Below are 20222 nucleotides of genomic sequence, written 5' to 3'. Positions count from 1 at the left end.
CCTCCAATCTTTATTGTCACATGATCCTTCAGATATAAAATAAAACATTTCTTATTATTATCAGTGTTGAAAACAACTGTGCTGCTTCATTTTTGTGGAAACCGTGATATACTGCATTCAAAAGTGTAGGGTAAGATTTTTTTTATTGTTTTTTTTTATTGTTTTAAATAAATTAATACTTTTATTCAACAAGGATGCATTAAATTGATCAAAAGTGACAGTAAAGACATTGACTTACAAAAGTTTTTTTTTTTAGATTTATAAGATATAGGCTACTGTATATACTAGTTGTCACACTTTTTACTCATATCTCAGTGAGTGGCGGGGCTTATTGAAAATTTCTTCATCAAGTCTATTTGAAGTCTTGAGTATTTGAGACAACCTGCCCCTATAGTGGAGCATACTGTCAGTCTATATGGGGTAAGTTTTCTCAATGCACCTGCAGTTACAGTTAATTTAGGTCTTTAAAACTTGAAGAAATCATGACATTGCCCCAACCTACCTAACATAGGTGAGTACGTTTATGTGTGTGAAGTTGGGGCAATGTGTTATATACAATTGCTAATTATTTTATAATTATTATGCATGCAGATTTTACGATTTCTATAGTTTTAGGGTACATCAGTGAAAAAAGTGTAAAAACAATATGCTTTCTCAGGAAAACAACATTTGTTTTTAGTATTTATAATTTATCAGTGTATCTACTTTCTAGTTGCAAAGCTTAATCATTAAATAGTTGCTGGAGAAGAAAATATCATCACATGATGCTGGTCACATGGTTTTGGCATAAACCATTTTATAGTTTTCTTGGAGTGTTTGGTTAGTAGTTGACAGAATTTTTGTGGACTAATAAAATGAAATATTTTCTTATTAGAAAGAAAAATCTGTTTAAACTCGATCTATTTTACTAAGGTATTTAGATTGTAGAAATAAATTTCTAGAATAATAAAAAATAATCTAGATAATCTTGACTTTAACATTTTTTATCCATTATTTTCAGCTCAAGACCCTCTCATTTCAAGCAAACATTATAAAAACTAATTTAAGGCAATTTTATCCAAACTTAAAAACAGAGTGCATAAAATATTAGTGTGAGATGTTTTTGTTAGAAAAAAAAAACATAATTATCATCAATGAACAGGAAATGTACCCTAAATAATAACATTTTTCTGCGGTGAAGTAAATTCTACAGAAAAAAACATGTAATTTATACATGAAAAAGTTAGTTCAGACAAGAATTAAAAAAACAAAGTAAATTCTAAATTAGTACTCAATTCAAGCTTGTAGAAATGAAAACGGAAATATCAACGTTATAAAGTTAAGTTAAACCTACTCATCTTTTCTGATGCTGGTGTCCCATCATGCACTGGGGCTTGAATTATTAAAAAGGTTGATTTTATTTTTTCATTGCTTTTGTTGTTACGTTTAGTAACTTACATTTTGTGACATCTGGAGTTCATATTCTACTCAAAATGACACATTCATACTCAAAAATGATCCATAGAATGTTACCGTCATTGTGTATTGTGAGCTACAATGTTATATTGTTTGAGTAAAAAGTATTGGAAAGTAAACTTCAACTAAGTAGAAATTACTCAACCTTTTACTTGCCAAGTTAAAGTCACTTATTTTCTTTTTTTAATTGTACTTAGTTAAAGCTGCAGTCCGTAGTTTTTCCTCTTTGTCGCCATCTCTGTTCGAAATCTGCAATTGCAGTTATTCGCAGAATTATCAACTTTAAGTGGGTTGTGCCTCGGCACGGCACAGTGCGGATGAATCCAATGTTTTGAGGAGAATGTGTGGCTGTCAGTCACCGCACCGGTGTGGATACTGTAATTCGGAATCACAGATTCTACTTTTTGGAAGTATGACTAACATAAGTAACATCCACTTTTGTTCTGACCAAGTAAGGGAAAAAAGCATTGCAGTAAATTGCGCTGATTAAATCTAACGATCGCTTATCATTATCAAACCGTGCAAATTATACTTTGTTCTCAAATTGTTAATTTTAAAAACATCACTATTGCGTGACTACATTTAACGCCCTTCCGATATTTATTTTTGTTTTCGCATGGGCCCGGTTGCAGTCTCTTTTTTTCTGTAGCCACTCCATTTTACAACGGGTGAATCTCCAGTTGTCACTGGTGATTGTCGTTTGAACCTATCTGGATCCTCCATCAAATTGATAAGTTTAATTATATCAAGTGCTGTGAGAAAAGGCTATAAATCTCCACCTCCAACATCCTCACACACATAGCCTAGCCGAGACACCTTCTTTATGTGTACAGATGTGACGTAATGACGCAAAGACATGCTTGAGTTTCCCGCGGAAATCCACCAGTACCACTGGAATTAAAAACATTATTACAAGCTTTTTTAATCGAGCAAGGGAAGCAGAATGTTTTGAACACTAGCTGGTTATGTACTTGCTCAAACATTTATTTTGGATCATTTTTAACCCAAAAAAGTTACGGACTGCAGCTTTAAGTTGAGTTTACTTAATTCCATTTGTGAAATTTGCTATAAAAATATGCATGCAAAAAATTGCCAAAGAAAAATTAAGTAAATTTCACTTATTGTTTTTTTTCAAATGTTGAATAACTTGTTTAAAATGGTGACCAGTTGCATGACCAAAGATGACCCCTTTTCTTTGTCACTGTAAAAAAAAAAATTGTTGATTTAACTTAACCAAGTTACCTGGTTGCCTTACAATTTTGAGTTCATTGAAATAAAAACTTTGAGTTATTACAATGGAGATTGGTTTAATCAACAGAAACTCAAAAGATTGTTATCTGAACCACATTAATTATCAAGTTAAGTTAATTTGATAAAAGAAAAAAAAGTTGTGATAACAAATCATGAAAATATTTGTACAGTGTACATTCATGTAGGCCTACAGTTTAACCTAAAACCTTGATTAAAAAATAATTTGAATAAAAAGTCAATAACCACTGAAAAAGTAGAATTTACTTAATTTTTATTTTGCAAGCCTTTGCACCCATATTTTTTAGTAAATTTCGCATGTTTGGAACTGTGTAAAATCTACTTAACTAAGTTATGTTAAAATTAACAAAGAATGTGTAAATTTAACTTGGCCAGTTTGAGTAATTTCTACTGTGAAGTTTACTTTGCAATACTCTTTTTCAAGAACATTTCCTCAAACAGTGTAGCACTGAGTCAAACTATGTTTTTAAAGTGCATTCTTGTTATCTACACTATATGCAGTACTCAACCGCACAAAGAGACCCTTAATACTTGGTACATAACATACAATAATGGTAACAATCCATGGATAGTTTTTGAGTATGATTGTGTCATTTTGAGTAGAACTCCAGATTAATAAACCTAACAACAAAAGCAATGATAAAACAGTGTAAATTCAACTAGAAAACAGTGAAAAATGCAACCTTATTAATTTTGCATGCCCCGGTGCATGATGGGAACACCAGCATCAGAAAGTTGAGTAAGTTTTACTTAATGTTATAACTTTGATACTTACTCAAAGAATCATTGTAAACATACCAAAATATTCCAAGTAAATAGGCTACAAGTAATATAAGCTGCCTTCAATGGTGTGTCACTGGATACATTACGTTTTTGGCTGACTGCTCTTTTGCTATAGACAAGATGACAGCTTAGAGCATGATTGCTCCGAGGTATTGTCAGCACGTTCTCTTGTTGGCGGGGTTAAGGGTAAAAATGTGTTATTGTTAGATACTGTACAAGTGTAAGTGAATGCCCCCTCACCCTCTGAAAAGATATGGACAGCTGTGAAGGGTCTGCTTCAAGCATACAAAAGCAAATATTCGCCTGTTTCTAATTCTGCTGTAGAAGGTTATTGCCACATGTCATGCCATGCTGCTCTTCAAATGCTTTTGTCATTTTTACACACAAGGGCTTTATTCCTTATTTGAAAATTCAGGTGATCTTTCATGAACATCAGTGGCCAAATCAACACACAAAAATGACAGACTAACAAAGTTGAGAACCCTGCAAGTGCATCAGAGTCAAAAACATGTTTCGATTTAACAGGGTTGTTGTAAAAAGCAGAAATTTGTGCAGAAAGACATGCGAGGTCTTGAGCCAATATGCGTCTCATTCTTTGTGGCATGTGTTCATCACCAGCTGTCGCTGTCTTTTGAAAACATTTTGAAACAAATACCATGCTTTCAGTGAGCTTCCTTGGCCTAGGCCTAATGCTAATGTTAACATATAGGCTACTGTAGGATTACTTTATTTTCGTTGTTTAAACGGTGCCAAAGAATGGCCTACTGCAAGAAATGTTTATTACAGACTATTCTATCTTGGCCTGTAATTAGACTTTGATATTGTGCTGACGATCTCATAAGAAAATGTATCTGATTGTTTATAAATTAGTTATTTCGTATGAATTTATACAACGTGATTCATACGAAAACACTTTTAGCATAAAGGTGAAACCCCGCCCCTAAATTTAAAGGTGCCTTAATAGGCTAATTGCCATTACTATTCTGGGTTGCGTTTCCGTCGTTATCAGCATAGTTAAACGTATCGGTGTTCTCCAAAAACATAGTTCTAGCGAACATTCGCAAACGCATCGCGAATTTGGTTGGAACGACTGTCGGTCAGTGGTGGTTAGACGCATATCTTCTTGTTTGCATGACATGTGGACTTATCTTGAGCCAAATAAGAAAGCTGACATGCAGTAAAATCTATATCATTTATTTAGAATACATACAAATATAATTTACGTCTTTTAATTTGTCAAGACATTTATCGCGTCGTTTTTGAATAGTGCGCATGTGCGTACGTGCTCAAGTAGCCTGCGTAAGAACGAGCCAAGATTGAATCTGGAAATAAAGCAAAATAACTGAGAAAAAATGAGAAATAGTCCTCAGGTGCCATGCCCATGTCTGTATAATTTATAGAAAACATCTAGCATTAATTCGATCTCAAACAGATTCATTAAAAGTTACTCCACTACCAGCGTGACACCATAAACCAACGTGGTTGAACGACCAATTTGCGACAATACGGTTTCGGGAAACAGTCGTGACTAGCTAGTTGTCTTACACGATGCATCGTATAGGCCTACTATGGTAGCCTAGTTAAGCAGCGAGTTACGTCGTTGTACGGAAACGCATCCCTGACTTGTAAAAAGCATTCGCGTGATCGAATAACTAGTAATTACAACTTTAGACTCGTAATTTACTTGTACCATACGACCACTGCAGGTTTATTTTGGAGTTAATAGTGCAAGAGAAACGTAAGTCCGAATCCATTGGCGTTAACAGCTCCAATTACAGTGTCACGTGTTGCCATATCTTATTTACGGTAATGACATGCCGTAAACGCAGCATAAGCGTCAGCAGTAGTGGGGTGTAAACCAACCCGATCTCACGGCAATTCGTACGAATTTTACGAGGTTGCTAACTCATGAATTTATACGACCTCACTCACACTTTTTGCTAAACATAAAGTATTTTTACAAGTTGCCCAATTCGTATGAATTCGTACAAATGACCTGCCCCTGACTCCGCCACTAAATCACTGGGGTTTAGACAAATCGTACGAATTCGTACGAATTAGCCACCTTTTACTCACTCGTACGAATTGGTCGTGAGATCGTGCAAAAAAATTAATAAATAAATAAATAAATAAATAAAATTAAATTCTACGAATTACACCATTTCGGCTAAACATTATATTTTATAGAAAAGATTTTTTGGAGGCTATCAAAATGTATGTCCTTTATTTCTGTGAATATTAAGTGACCAGACTTGATGATCATGTAAAAAAAACTTTGTGTCTTTGGATTAAAATGGATTTTATTGTATTCGCTGACTTGCTATTTGACCATCACTTTATCTACCTGTCATTGTAAGCTTCACACCCATTCTGTTTCCTTTAGAGAAGTTTAGAGAGTGTGTACATTCACAACCTTTGCCACAAAGGCTTTGTTTTCAGTATATTCTCTCTAGTTTGTAAAGTTTCCTTTACAATTTGTCAGCATTTACTTTTCACTCATAGAAGAGATAAAATAGAGAGACCAAGATAAGAGACTCATTATAGCTCTTTATTACGTCATTATCAAACATTATATAATGCTTGTCAATCATCCAGTCTGTATAAATGTATATGTGCAAATATCAACGTTTCAGTTGTATCTGTTTTAGCGGCTATAGGCTTTATATGGAACTGATGTGTCTTGTTTTTCAGTAAAATGAGCTACGGATGCATGCCAAAACATTTATGCGAATTGAACTGCTTAAATGTCACAAGAAAGGTTTCAATTGGCCTCATAATCACTCAAAACTTGTCTTTGTCTTCATATTACTGGTATTGTTGCATTTACATCCTTGGGGTTCATTTTAAATTAACATTTTGAGTATTCATACTGTGATGCTTCATTGATACGCATATGACCATACGCATATGATAGTCCCAGCCTTTTATGAACAAAGTGTGTTTGCCAAACAAATGAAAGCAAGAGTTACTACAAAAGGAGCTGTTTACAGAGCTCATAATCCAATACAATGTATTTACTCTGCTAACCGTAAAGTCTTAAGGCCATTCTGAAATAAGCTAAGATAATGTTTTGCTGTTACCATTGTTATTGATGTTGCTCAATGACAAAGTACTTTGGTTTCCTAACCACTTCAGTGATTAAACTGAGCCTTCATGGTGGTTTGACTGAAATAGGGCAGGAGACATTTCCACTTTAATCTTGGCTAGTCCCACCACTGCTTCAGGCATAGCAGTGCCCAGGATGCACCACTGTAAACACTGGCCCATTTTCTCATGTGAGAAAATCCCTATGCCACCACACCTTTTCTTATTTTAGACTTTGCCGGCCCAAAGTACTGTGCTCTGCAAAATATATAAACAGTTAGAGCCGGTCTGATAAATGCGTAAGAGCTGGCAGGCCACCAACCAAAGCATAGAGTCTGAGATAAAACTCGACCTAGCCACACCTCAAATTATCAGGCTAATGGGGGAAAAATCGCCACCCGAGGGCTAAAAATAAAATAAAAAAATAATAAAATAAATAAACCAACTTGTGTGGCCTCAGGGCAGGGAAGAAGTTGTTTATCTTGTTTGGAGATATGTCGATAAGTCTCTGTCTCACCTGTCCCAGGTGATTTAAACAGAAGTAGGGCAGATGAGTCCTGTATATGGTGGCATCAGGATATTAAGAAATCCCAACCCAGGACCTAAACCAGAAATAACTGTATACTGAAAATCAAACTTGAGACTTGACTCTGAATTTAGATGCCAGCCAGACAAAATCACACAAATTTTTACTGATCAACAGTAGAGACATTTGCCTTTGTATCTATCCATCTGTATCTCATTCTCTCTCTCTTCCACTCTTGACAACCAGCAAACTTTGCTTAAGATTAGATATTAGATATTTTTGATCCCAGCACTATTTAGTCTAAAAGCTGATGAAAGCAACTGAGTTGTTAATTCAGTGTTTGGCTTTTGTACACATGCCTTTAAATTCTTAGCTGCGATATTTCTATACGTGACCAGATCCACCTTGCCAGTAATATGAGCAGATCAACCTGTTCCACACACACAGGGGTCCTGTACTGCTAATGTAAACCCAGCAACAACAACAAAAAGACCTATTCATATACAGAAACCTTGTTTTGCTGCTTTAAATTCATCAATGCTAAATGACAGAGAGATAACAGGAATCTGACCTGGGTGATGCAGACAAATATAATAATAATAATAATAATAATAATAATTGTTGTGATTATTGTTTTTATTAGCCTAGTTTTGTTGTTGGTGGTGGTGTTATTGCAGCTGTTTTACATGAAATAACCACCATGTCATTGTAAGATTATCTCCCCCATAAGGGCTTGGGATAGATCCAGCTGTTACATAAAGTGTTCAATATTTATTACAAGTTATAGAAAATAATAATACAATTATAATATGTGTCTTTAACTGATATATTTCTGGCCTGTGCTTGTCTAAACTGGTGGTTCAGCTGGCAATGAGTCAGCTCGGAGCACCATGCTCGCAGCTGCAGCCCAAACTATCCATAATGGCTGCCGCTTTATTGTTCATATCCTTCATTGTGTTTCGAGCGCCATTTTGCATCAGGGTGCAGCTATGGAAACCCACAGCCCAGTCAACCGCTTGACCCCCCTACAGCTCCTGTGCCCATTTTTTTAAAACATCCATTTAATAGATATCCGTGCTGCTGCTTTTTATAATGTTATCAGCCACAGCCCATTTTGTAAATAAAATACTGTTTTAAATTTTCGGATTAATCACTAGGCTATTCTTATTGCATTCTTTTTTTTTTTTTTTTTTTTTTTTAAGTATCGTCGAAGAATTTTGGGAAAGTGGTATTTTGAAAATAGATTTAGAATTTTACTACAAGTTTTAGTAGCTTAGGCTATTCTTTTTTTTTTTTTTTTTTTTTTCTGAGCATATGCAGTTCCAACCTCTCTCTTGTAATAATACTAATAACACAGAATATCACTCATACAATATAATGATGGTTACAAATTAATAATAATAATAATTGCATAATGTTCTTCAAAAACAAACAAAAAAACATTAATTCAACCTACGGACTGTCTGAATTGTGTAGTTTCATCACAATACATCAATACCAAGGAGAAATAACAAATACTTAAAATGAATGTCTTGATTTGTATTAAAATAAATAAACATTCTTTATAATGAAAAAAAAAAATCGTTAAACCTAAGAGAATCAATCACACTCGCTCCAGCATTTTTTTTATTGTATTTTTATTATTTCAACTATGAAAATAACGTACAATAAATAAATTTTAAATTTACTATTAAAGAATCTCAATAAATAAACTAGTTCTAAAATTATTCAATAGGGACAACGCCCGCCTTGGGAGAATTCCTAAAAGCAGTTCAACTACCCTTATGTCTGACACAATTCCTGAGATTCCAATGATTGAGTTTCACTGAAAATATTCCGCAACCATTCATCTGTTAGTCGAGATAAACTAAAATCCGAGAATCAAAAGGCAATAAAATACCTGAAACTTCGACAGGGGCCATTCCGATGTGTATTCAAAAAAGATTACATCATCGTATTTTCAAAATAATGGACAATTTATTTCCGTGTAGGCTTATTCACGCCTTTTTTTTTTGTTTTACTTTCTTTTAAAAAAAATAGGTAAATGTTTTTTTTCCCACTCTTTTTCTGACATATTATAGGAATGTTGCGGTCGAGAAGCATTCACGACCCTGCAATAAGATGTAGTTCGATTGTTCTTGTATGCGTTTTGATGTCTTTTCTTTTCAGAACTGTAAATGTTGCAAATCTATAGTACAAAGGGTGCTCGTAAACAGGTCAAAATCTTCCTCGGAAAAGTCAACTGGACTGTCCAGTGAGCTCTGCAAACTCGGCGATAAAGCGTCCGAAATCTGTAGGCAGGAGTCCGTCGAAAAGAAATTCAAATCGGGTAGAGAGGTGGCATCCTGCGGCTCTGTGAACGAATGCTCCGGCCCAGCTGCTCGGCCCTCAGTCATTGTAGTGGGGTTATCTGCAGTAGGCGTTGGATACGGGGGGGAGTGAACCGCTGTGTCAGGAACAGATGCAGGCTCCGGCTGGTTCGCCTGGCCATCTTCAGGCGTGGGCTGGCTTTTGTCCGCACTGTTCGTGTAGGAGGCAGTTGTCGGGCACGTCTCACTCTCGGAGACTGCGGCCGAACCAGAGCCAGAACCAGATACTTCCACAGATTGGCTCGAATACGGTGAAGCAGCGTCGGTTCCCTCCAGGAGCTCGAAACCGCTGGGCTCGCCTTCTTGCCCGTCCCGGTGGTGCGTAGTTTGCCGTTTGTGCTTCATGCGTCGATTTTGAAACCACACTTTGACTTGGCGCTCGGTTAGATCCAGAAGTGCTGCTATTTCAACGCGCCGGGGCCGACAGAGGTATTTGTTAAAGTGAAACTCCTTCTCCAATTCAAGTAGCTGCGTGTTGGTGTATGCGGTCCTCAGCCTCCGTGAACCGCTGCCATTATCCAGTCCACCTTGAGCCTCTGCAAGAATCAAAACAGAAATAAGTCCCATACAAAAGGCGAAGTCATCGAACTTTATGTGAGAAATTGTCCAGATGACAGTAAAATCCCAGTGTATAACAGCCCTGCGGTTTGGGCTTGTCATGTAGCAATGACTGCAATGGTTAGGCATGTCTTGTGGTAATAGACCAGCGTGGTGTACATGCGGTATTTCAGTAAGCCCCATATTTTGTAGTGTTCCACAGCTTTCACAATATATATATATACTGATATCCAAAATGGCTCCCCAAGCCATGAAACATGGTTATGAATGAATATCGAGTCGCAGCTGACATCAATTGCGATTAAATCGTTATTATAGATCAAGATCTACTATCTGCAGGATAGTAATCTTTCAGAATGTGCACAGTTTTGTAGCCTATATGCTAAGAAATGGGGGAGGGGTGCCTTTTTATCTTTTTAAGACAGTACAGCAACGGGATTAAAAAAAAATATATATATATATATATATATGCACAACAATCATCCATGATTAATGGTGCTTGAAATTTAGACATCAGATGAAATTACACAATTATTCCTAAATACAGGGAGCTCGTCAGACGTGAAATACTAGCCCATCCAAAGCAGGTTATGCTGTACATCACATATAAATAGGACAAAGAACAACTTCGACTTGGCTCTTTTTTTTTTTAATTGCGTAAATATACAAGCATGTGAAATGTAACTGTAATAATTCTAGGTTATAATAGCAGGCAATAAGCTACATTGACATCTATTCAAGTCACGAATCATTCAGGAAAAAATGTCCAAAATGAAGAAATGCAGAACAAACGCGGTCACTGCTTTGATAAACGTACCTGTCGGGGACTCCAGTCCCGCGGTTGTGTAGCCGGAGGATGCCTGAGAAGGGGAGGCTGCTGCAGCAGCGGTGGCTCCGGGCTTGGAGCACTTCTTCGAGGATTTTTTCTCTTTCATCCATGGGAACTCGTGGGCCAGGGGTGTACCACCCGACAGCGGGGCCGGGCCTTGCTGGTGCTGCGTCGGCGGTGCTGTTTGTGTCCGGAGCTGGAGGCCATTGGAGGCAGTTCGCTTTTGGCTCCTCGGTCGCGCCTGGTTGCCTGTGCAGGGACTCAGACTAGGGATGGTGTGCTCGAAAGGAGGTGGAATTGCTGTCGAGTCCTTGATTGATGAAGTTTGAAATGACTCCAGGACAGCGGGGAAAGACGTCAGGCACTCTGCAAGGGAAGGCTGGCTGTTGATGAACCCAATCTCCCTCTCAAATTCAAAATTCATCGCTTCGCCTGGGCAAAAAGGGCGTCCAGCGACACCAACATACGCAAAAAATAACATCCAAAAAGCTAGGATTTATTTTGCGTTCCTGCTATGACGGCATTTGCGGGCTTTAATAATTGTGTATATTGGTGATATTACTAGCGTATGGGGACCAGGGTCTACTAAACTGAAGACTATGGGCGAAATTGCAGCCAATTCCTGGTCACATGACTCATCTCAGCCAATCGAAATTCGGGGCCTGGTGGCAAAAGAAAGCAATATTTGTCTGAATTGATAAAAAAAATACAACAGGATATTATAATCCAGTTCTTATAGTAACATGGAAGAAATATTAATAAAAAAGGCGCCCACTTGCCATGTGCTCGGACAGCCCTGTTTTGTCGTGAGAGGTAAAGTGAGGGCCTCTTATGCTAGACGACAACAATCCAAATGCAGAACTACCGGTGATGTAATTCACAGGCCTTGTCTGATAAGCACATCCACAATATGGCTTCTTGCGTATTTACTATCAAGGGTCATTAATCTTAAAACTTTTGACAAGAGTAACAGACAAGAGATGTAGCTCTTGAAATATTTCTTTTATCAAACACATAAATACGGATGTACAGGAGTGATGTTGAGATTGTCTGGCACATTTACCGAATAGGAGATTCCCAACCATTGCCACACAAATAAATTATTTTGAGGTTTACCTTTATTTTTATTTTTATTTTATTTTATTTTTTAATGCAGAATCTGAAGAACTGCTGAAACCTGGGACCTTAAAGCGCGTAAGTTTGCACTAAATCCAGGTTAGAGAATTGTCAATTAATGATATATTTCTATTGGCTATTATTATTTTACTTTTTAATAAAAATTAAAAAAAAGTGTAGATAAGACATATAATACCGCACGAAAAGAGTTTTATATGATGTGTTTGTATATGTGAAACATTTGTTGATGTGACAAGCAAAAGTTCATCATGAGGTCGCGTTTACGAATGGAAATTGCGTATATTGACTTGAACGCATTGAACACGTTATATTGCAGATTGGACGAAGAAAGCAACAATATAATGTTACTTGATGAAAAACTAAGCAAAATTGGTTGCGTCAAAGTCTAAAACGAATGGGAAAAGGGGGTAGATATTTTTAGAGCAAGAGTAGAGAGGCTGCGAGGGTGATCAATCTTTTCGCCGGCAAAGCGCTTGACAGCAGCCACCCTCAAGAATTCGCCTTTTTCCTCCAAGATCACAACAAAGAAAACCCCCATTATACCCTGGTAGATTTGTGGATTTTTTTCCAGAATTATCTCTTTTTTTCTGCATTGGAAACATTCTATTGGCGCGTCGCATTGATAGGATTATTGAAACTAAATTGTGTTTCAGCTATAACTGTAATCTGAAATTGACCTCGCAATAGGTCGGATTTGCAACCCGAGCTTCTTTTCGTCGTTTTTCTCGTCTAAAAGAACAGTGGAAACAGATATAAACCTGTGTGGGTGTCTGGGAATTTTAAAGGAAATACAAAGCAAGCTGTAGGCCGTGGGCGCTTCGGAAAGGCTTCAGTCTGAAAGGCCCTCCTTCACTACAGAACGGAGCTGACTGCGATGGACTGGGGACGCACTGATAATCTCTCTTTTTATTTGTCTGTGTTTTATGTTCCTATTTCGGAGAGTACTTACATAAACAATTATCAAGTTAATTTATTTTTCTTTTCTTTTTTCAACTGGATTTTTTTTTCCACTGCAAAATAATGATGTTCTGGGACGAATTCTACAACATTTTGCGTTAAAAGCTTAAAGGAATTTATATCATCCGAGGGACAGCGGTTTTTAATTCATTTCTTAAGATCTATCTGGATTGCACAAATAATTTCAGTATTTTAATATTTGATGCCTTATGTTTGTACACTGTACCTCCAAATGTGACTATTTTCTGTGTAGTTAAAAATACAAGAACTTGTGCACTTTTTTATTCTGATAAACGCGTTGATGTATTTTTATTAGATTTTTAGGCACATTCATTGAGGCATATAAATGTTTGTAACAGTATAAAAAGTGTAATCCATACAACAATCACATGTTGAGAGAATTATCACAAACCGCTAAATGTGTATTTGCGTTTTGCGCATGCCATGGAAATTGTTTAATGTTATTATCACTGTTATTCTAATATAGTTATTTTGTATTCACACGGTTGCAAATTGTTGTGCTCTATTTTTTATACAATAGATTAATTCGTTTAGTTTTATCTAAAGCCTGGGTATGCTCAAATCAAATCTGTGTTAAATGAATGGGCTCATAAAGCAACGCAACCTACAATAATCGGTTGAGATCCAACAACCAGAAATACGTTTAGTCAGCATTTACCTGTATCTGTCTGATTTAAACTTGGGATTATTTGTAATCATTTGTTTTAATTCCATAACCAGTAAAACAAGGGTTCAGCGATTCCATTGGACCCCTTTCACGTGACCATTGCAGGCGCGGCCTCCAGGGCTCTTTCACAGGCCTCGAGGAACCCCCACCCCCACCCCTTTCTGCCTTTGCCTGTATATCTGTTTGGTAAACTCATGAACTTATAGAGTGGAAATGAATAACATAACATTTTATTAAAGAATTGTTCAACAACCAACTCTTAACAAGGAAATAAAAGTAGTTACAAAGGACAAATGAAGTTCTCAAAATGTTTCGCTATATTTCGTCTAATTCTCGACTATGCGGGAACGGTTTGATTCCGTTCTTGCGCCCCCTGTACAAGTCAAGACATTATTTATACAAGGGTAACATAAAGCTACATATCTCTAAAATACAAGAACTAAAAATTAATTTCTTACAATGACAAGAACACAGCGTCTTTTTATAACAGGTAGATACTAAAAAAGTACATTTTATCGATATAAATACATGGGGATAAATAATACAAAAAAGAAAGTATTTAAACTGGCTATAACAAATAAATATATATTTATGAATGTTCACTTGAACACACTTAGCGAAAGACGCTGATTGAAGGTCTTCCGATTCAAAATAAGATTTACTTTTCTTCCTCACCCATTAAATGTAAACTCTAAGTGCAACAATGATGCCCAGACCAGAGCGCATTAGGCGTAAACAGAGACGTCTGCGCTGTAGCTTGGTTTCCCGGACATGCATTTTTGTTCAAATATACCCTGTTTCCACGTTAAGTCAAGATATGAGAAAATGTGGGCCTTTTATATTAGTTTGGACTAATGTAGGCAAACCCAAAGATTGGGAAAGATAGAGAACTGGGGAAGGGAGTATGAGGGAGAGGGGGAGAGGGAGAGGGAGGGGACAGCGAGTTGAGGGAATGGGTTTTAATTTACTAGTATTCTCAACTCTTCTTTTTTTACCCTGTGTCAAAGCCATAACAAAATTATATTTACTTCTCATTAATAGTGATAGGTAGCATAGTGTATAACGGACTTAAAAGAGATGAATATCTTTATCACCGTCTTGCTAAAGACAAGGTGCCACTCTGCTGCAGTTTTGGGAACAAGTTAATAAAAAAATTGACATTTGTGTGACGTTTTAAAAAAAGAGGTATGTGAAATAAGGGTAGTGGACGAAAACAATCCAGTGGTTTTCTTGCACCAGTAAGTTTAAATGTAGGGTATACCGTACCACTCTCCAAAGTGTGAGGAATGCAGTGACAATGCTGAAGAAGTACACAAACATTTAAGATAATGTAATGAGGTCATACAGCTAGACAGTCTATTCCTTGGCATAAACTAGCCACTTTTCACTTTTACACTTTTCAGTGTATCATTTTAAAGGGGTATTTAGACCTATGGATACTAAATTCAGGTATGTTCACGTATGAATGGAAGGACAACATTGACATAAACCGGTGTTCTAGTCATGGCAAGAAACCACTGGATCATCTTTTTCAACCCCATTGCATCGCCCCATGGGTTAGTCTGTTTCGTTTTGTCTTCCTTTCATTTTTTTTTTATTATTATTTGTCCAAACCTGCTACAGATGAGTCAACTTGGGTGCTTCTTGGATTCTACCCTGAGAAGGATGGTGCGCAGACAGATCCGTGTATGTCGGATGTGGGTCACACGGTCCATGGTGCTGGTTCGCCGACATCTGTGTGGCACCGTTGTAGTCCATGCTTGCCGACTGGTGGTGTGGTAGGTGATTGAGGCCATACATAGAAGGCCCAGTGGCAGGCATGGCATCAACATAGCTACCTCCCACATACACGGGGCTACCCTGCATGTTTGGTGTCCCGTAGGTGCCACTGTTACCCTGTAGCCCGTGTGGGTCATAATCCGGTGCAGTGTTTCCATACTTCTGTTGGGGTGGGCAACCTTTCATTGGGTTCTGATAGGCTGTTGACATGGCATATGCATTTTGATGGGGCTTGTTAAAAGATGGTGGGGAGGGAGCGTCATAACTGCCCATTGAGTGCATAGAGTTCATGAAACCAGCCGAGGACTGCATTGGAAGAGGTGGGCTTCCTGTGGGGGATGGCCCCCCTGAGGACGAGCCGATGCCTTTCAACTTTTGATCTTTCTTGTACTTCATCCGCCTGTTCTGGAACCAAATCTTGATCTGCCGCTCGCTGAGGTTGAGCAGATTGGCCATCTCCACGCGCCTCGGCCGGCACAGGTATCGGTTGAAGTGAAACTCCTTCTCAAGCTCCACCAACTGAGCGCTGGTGTAAGCGGTGCGTGCTCTCTTGGAAGCTGCAGAACCCGGAGGGCTTTTCTCACCACCGCTGCTCTCCGCTGGGGTGAGAATGAAATAAAACATAATTACTCCACACGGAAATTGAATGCATCGTTCCCACTAATAAAGCCGGCCATGAAAAACTTATCCCCCTGATATTGGTTGTCAACACTTCATAACTTTGGCATTTATTAAGAGACGCATGCCCTTACATTGACCTTGTGTATGTAAATCACATTACAACTAAAGCCCAGGGCCAGAATCATACGGTGCACTAGGCAACGGTGTGTTTGCTACATGGTTTGTCTTTTAAATGGTTTACAGGGAGGATTAGAAAGATAGAAACCTCTATGTACAAATTCAGAGGCTTGTGGGATAAATCTTCTGTTATCTGGACACAATAATTATGTATGACAAGTGATGTGGCATTACTGCAATCTAAAATCTAAACAATAATCTTTGCGTACTGCCGTTTCATCTTCTGCCACTTTTATAGTCAAAGATATTCAGAGCAAATAACCATATAATCATCACAATTCTTAGACTTTTTTTTAAAGCTGTACTGTAAACCTGGCTGGCCTGTCCCCTTGCTAAACATATTGAAAACTTTGAAACGAGCATGGTCTGATTTAGTCCCACCCCTATTGTATCCCCTTTCAAGCTAATAATGTTGGCCAACATCTGTCTCGGTCAAGAAGGGTGAGAAGAGGAGAGAATAGAACAGAACAGAAGAGAAGAGGGGGTTTGGCAAACACACCGTTAGCTGAGCTTGCACTAGGGGAGCTGTTTTTTTGCTTGGTGTTCTGACGTGACTCCTTCATCCAAGGAAAGATTTGCTTCGTGAGAGTTGGGTTTGGGGCCAGAGAAGACGACTTGGATGACGATTTGGCTGTGCCCCCGCCGCCAGCCCCGCCACCACCGCTACCGCCTGGCTGCTGGGTGGCATTTGAGGCAGCAACGTTTACAGCGTTCTGAGGAGGGGAAACCTGGGGGGGTGGGTGGTGTTCAGGTGGCAGACTGGGCCGCATGCAGCTGCCATTAAGCTCTTTCGTCTTGGCATGCTGAGGCTGTGGGGGTGCGCTGGTGCCGAGCGACTGTAGAGAGCATGCAGACCTTTGGTAGTCACCCTCAAGATGAGCTGAGTTCTGGAAGGCTGGTGCCGGGGCATCATAGCCAAAACCGTTTGCCCCCTGGTACGAGTATCCTCCGAAAAGTGTCGAGTTGTCGTAGTAGGTCGTTTTCTGCATTTCCAAAAATCGAGTTACCGGCTACCAGGGTCCTGACGACCTTCTGGAAGAACATTGGCACTAGATGTCACGTGACGGTCTCTTTCCAATGGCCTCTTGGAAGCTGACCTGAAAGGTTATAAGAGGCACATAATAAGAGGGGCGCGAGGTAAATCCATCTTACTGCACTGAAAGACGCCATGACATGAATAGCATGTTCCCACAACACAGCCTGCAGATGCTCTCTCTCTCTTTCTCTCTCTCTTCACTCCCTCTCAAACTACACATAAGGTTTTGAACTGGCATACTCCATTTTATAAAAATTATTTTTATTTTTGCATTGCATGTTATTTAAATTGTACTTTAAATTACAGATTTATCTTGCCTTTGTTCTCCAAATAAATAAATACAACGTTTTGTGCAGTGGTCATTGTTGCTATTGATATGCAAGTATTTAGGTAGGAAGGAAAATAAATAAATCAATAAATACATGCATACATACATACATACATACATAATCTCTTGTCATAAAAATAAAGATGTTACAATTCACTTGCCAAGATGCATTTAAGGTGGTAATTGTTGACACTGGGCTCCATTCTAAGATCTCTGATATTGTGTAAAAATATTTCATATTTATTTAATTTTTGCAACTGAAACAGAACTTAAAACGCAATAAAAGACAACAAAGCGTTAATCAAAAGATCAAATTAAACTTGGACAAAACAGAAGATCTCTGCGGACATTTGAGAGAGCTCTTGTCTCAAACACAAAGGGAATCTTTGGAGGGCTTTCTCCAGTTACAAACAAACGTATTTGGGCAACGTTAAAACCTGACAAACCGGCACTGTGTTTCTTTAACTTTGTTGCTGGCCTTTATGAACGCAGAGGGAAAGCTTCACCAGAAGGTGTTATTCATAATGGTCGCAGGACCAAAAATAGACAAATCCAGCCCTTTAAAAAGCTCAAGACCTCGCAGCTTTGCTCTGGGGTTGCTGAGAGGACCGGGCGAAAAACGATCACTCAAACACTTACAGGCACCTGGCATTTATTCTCACTCACTCGCCTGGGTAGTAAATGTTATTAAAAAAGACGAAGGGAAGCCAATAAATTGCGTAGGTGTTTTAAGAAAGGACTACTAAGGCTTTTGCTTTATCAGATACTTGCAAGTTCAATTCACAGTGGGCAAAACCATTTTAACTATTTCGAGTCCTTTATTCGTAGATAAAAATTACCTTGGCATTTTTCATTAATTATGTGTATATTTCTATAAATGACACACAAATGTATTTAGATGACTGGAAGACCACATTAGTATTTTAATGCTGTCCTATATTTCGTTTGCTACACATGGCAATTATAATGAAGGCCTGCTTTACATAAACCCTGTTTTGCGTCCTGTGCTTTTTTTTCTATCTTTGTGAAAATCAAATGAAAGAGAAAAAAAAAAAAAAATATATATATATATATATATATATATATATATATATATATATATATATATATATATATATATATATATATATATATATATATATATGTGGAAAGTGAAAGTGTTTTTTTTTTCTTTTTTTTCTGGTTTATATAATTGTAATTGTATTTATCGTATAATAAAAAAAGCATATGTTGTCTAGCTAATATGTGGTCTAGCTAAATGAACCATCCTTATAATTGTCTAGAACCGTATGTACAGCCTGTGTGTGTGTGTGTGTTATTTAACAATATGTTGTTGTTATTGTTGTTTGTGTAAAAGAAAACGAAAACTGGTATAATATTTTGAACCAACATTATACGCTTTAGAGCTCGCAAATACATTATTGCAGAAGCTAACTCAAAGAAAAAAAAATCCTTTGTTAAAATTGACTGGAATAGACAGTGAATTTGTCTTTCTCTGACTGATAATGATTCTTACTGATTGTAAAATGTACTTCCCTGCAATAAATGGATATTTCTAATTCTACGATTAATATTCTGTTATTTAGAAATAAATGTGTAAACATTGAGATGTTTGTGTTTCTGTTGAATAAAGCGTAAATGTGAGCTACAGCTTTTGGACATCAACTCAGTCTCAACACGTCACAAATGTCGGTCATTTATCTTCGAAGAGGACGGCCGGAATCCTAATCATTTACTCTAAGGAATTGTACAGGGGAGAGAAAGGGGAGAGGAAGAGGGGGATATAAAAACAGGCATAATAGATATGAAATCATATCGCTGTTCCATTTAATGGAACACGTAATGTCTTGGCCCTCTTGTTACGGTAACACAATAACCAACTTTTCTGTAGATCCAGCCCTAATACAATTACGGAGTCGAAAGCGGACGTAGTAGGAGCAGGACCAACCCAAACGTCAACAAAAACAACACTGCTTGGGCGCCTCTTTGCTATTCGAAAATAAGTTACCTGATATTTATGTAAATATTAAACGGATAGCTTACATATAACCCCCAAAAATATAGTAAATGGTATGTCGATTAGAGAGACCCACAGTCTTTGCATTCGGAAAGAACAGGCCTTAAACGTGCAAATTCAATATCAAATGAAAACAAACCTTTGTGCCAATCGAAGCATTTTCTGAAATCGTTAAAATCATTTGAATATTGCATGCTGACGTTTAACCACGGCGTTTTATTTGCTCGCGTAAAATCACCACCTTAGTCTTGAACATAAACTCACGCTTTCCTACCAAAGCATTTATGAAAACAAACATCCCCCCAAAATGATCTCCTTTGTTATGTAACAAAGCCAAAATTAGACTAGATAACACAATCTTGGGTGCATTTATTCAGAGGTAGCGAAAGAAAGCTCCAGCTTCAATGGAAGCTTAAAGCATTGTGAACTCTTCTTGAACCGCGTTTGGAGTCATACGGTCATAAATCACTAGGACACACATACCGCCATTCACAAACTGATAGCCTATTTCAGACCAGCTTACCTTAGCCTCTGACGAGAGACGCGCGGGCAGGCATCATATTTTCCACATTCGGCCACGCTGCAATCAATAAAGAAGCCCAAAGCTCA

At 37.8% G+C, this 20222-nt stretch overlaps 2 protein-coding genes across 5 annotated transcripts in view; both read right to left on the bottom strand.

Annotated features, from left to right (window-relative positions):
* hoxb3a (homeobox B3a) overlaps positions 1–20222 on the bottom strand; it is a 72773-nt gene that overhangs the window by 7270 nt on the left and 45281 nt on the right. For 2 of the 4 annotated variants that reach the window (XM_081384624.1, XM_081384625.1), the window contains exons 4-5: positions 16732–17329; positions 13870–16033 (exon numbers count right to left, since the gene is read on the bottom strand). In XM_081384624.1, the coding sequence (XP_081240750.1) occupies positions 15273–16033; positions 16732–17221 (1251 nt within the window). In that variant the 5' untranslated portion in view covers positions 17222–17329 and the 3' untranslated portion in view covers positions 13870–15272. Of the gene's footprint in view, positions 1–11515; positions 11536–13869; positions 16034–16731; positions 17330–20222 lie in introns of those variants that run through there. The other 2 variants (XM_081384627.1, XM_081384626.1) reach the window with 2 other exon arrangements.
* On the bottom strand, positions 8430–11364 carry hoxb2a (homeobox B2a). Its single transcript, XM_081384664.1, is given in 3 exon segments — positions 8430–9408; positions 9411–10022; positions 10862–11364. Coding segments are annotated over 3 exon segments (1158 nt in total). The 5' UTR covers positions 11355–11364; the 3' UTR covers positions 8430–9355.

The sequence above is a fragment of the Scardinius erythrophthalmus genome (assembly GCF_964197995.2).
Source record: "Scardinius erythrophthalmus genome assembly, chromosome: 1".
NCBI classification, from domain to species: domain Eukaryota; kingdom Metazoa; phylum Chordata; class Actinopteri; order Cypriniformes; family Leuciscidae; genus Scardinius; species Scardinius erythrophthalmus.
Note: the sequence above shows the minus strand (reverse complement) of the source record. Positions and strands in the feature narration are given on the sequence as shown.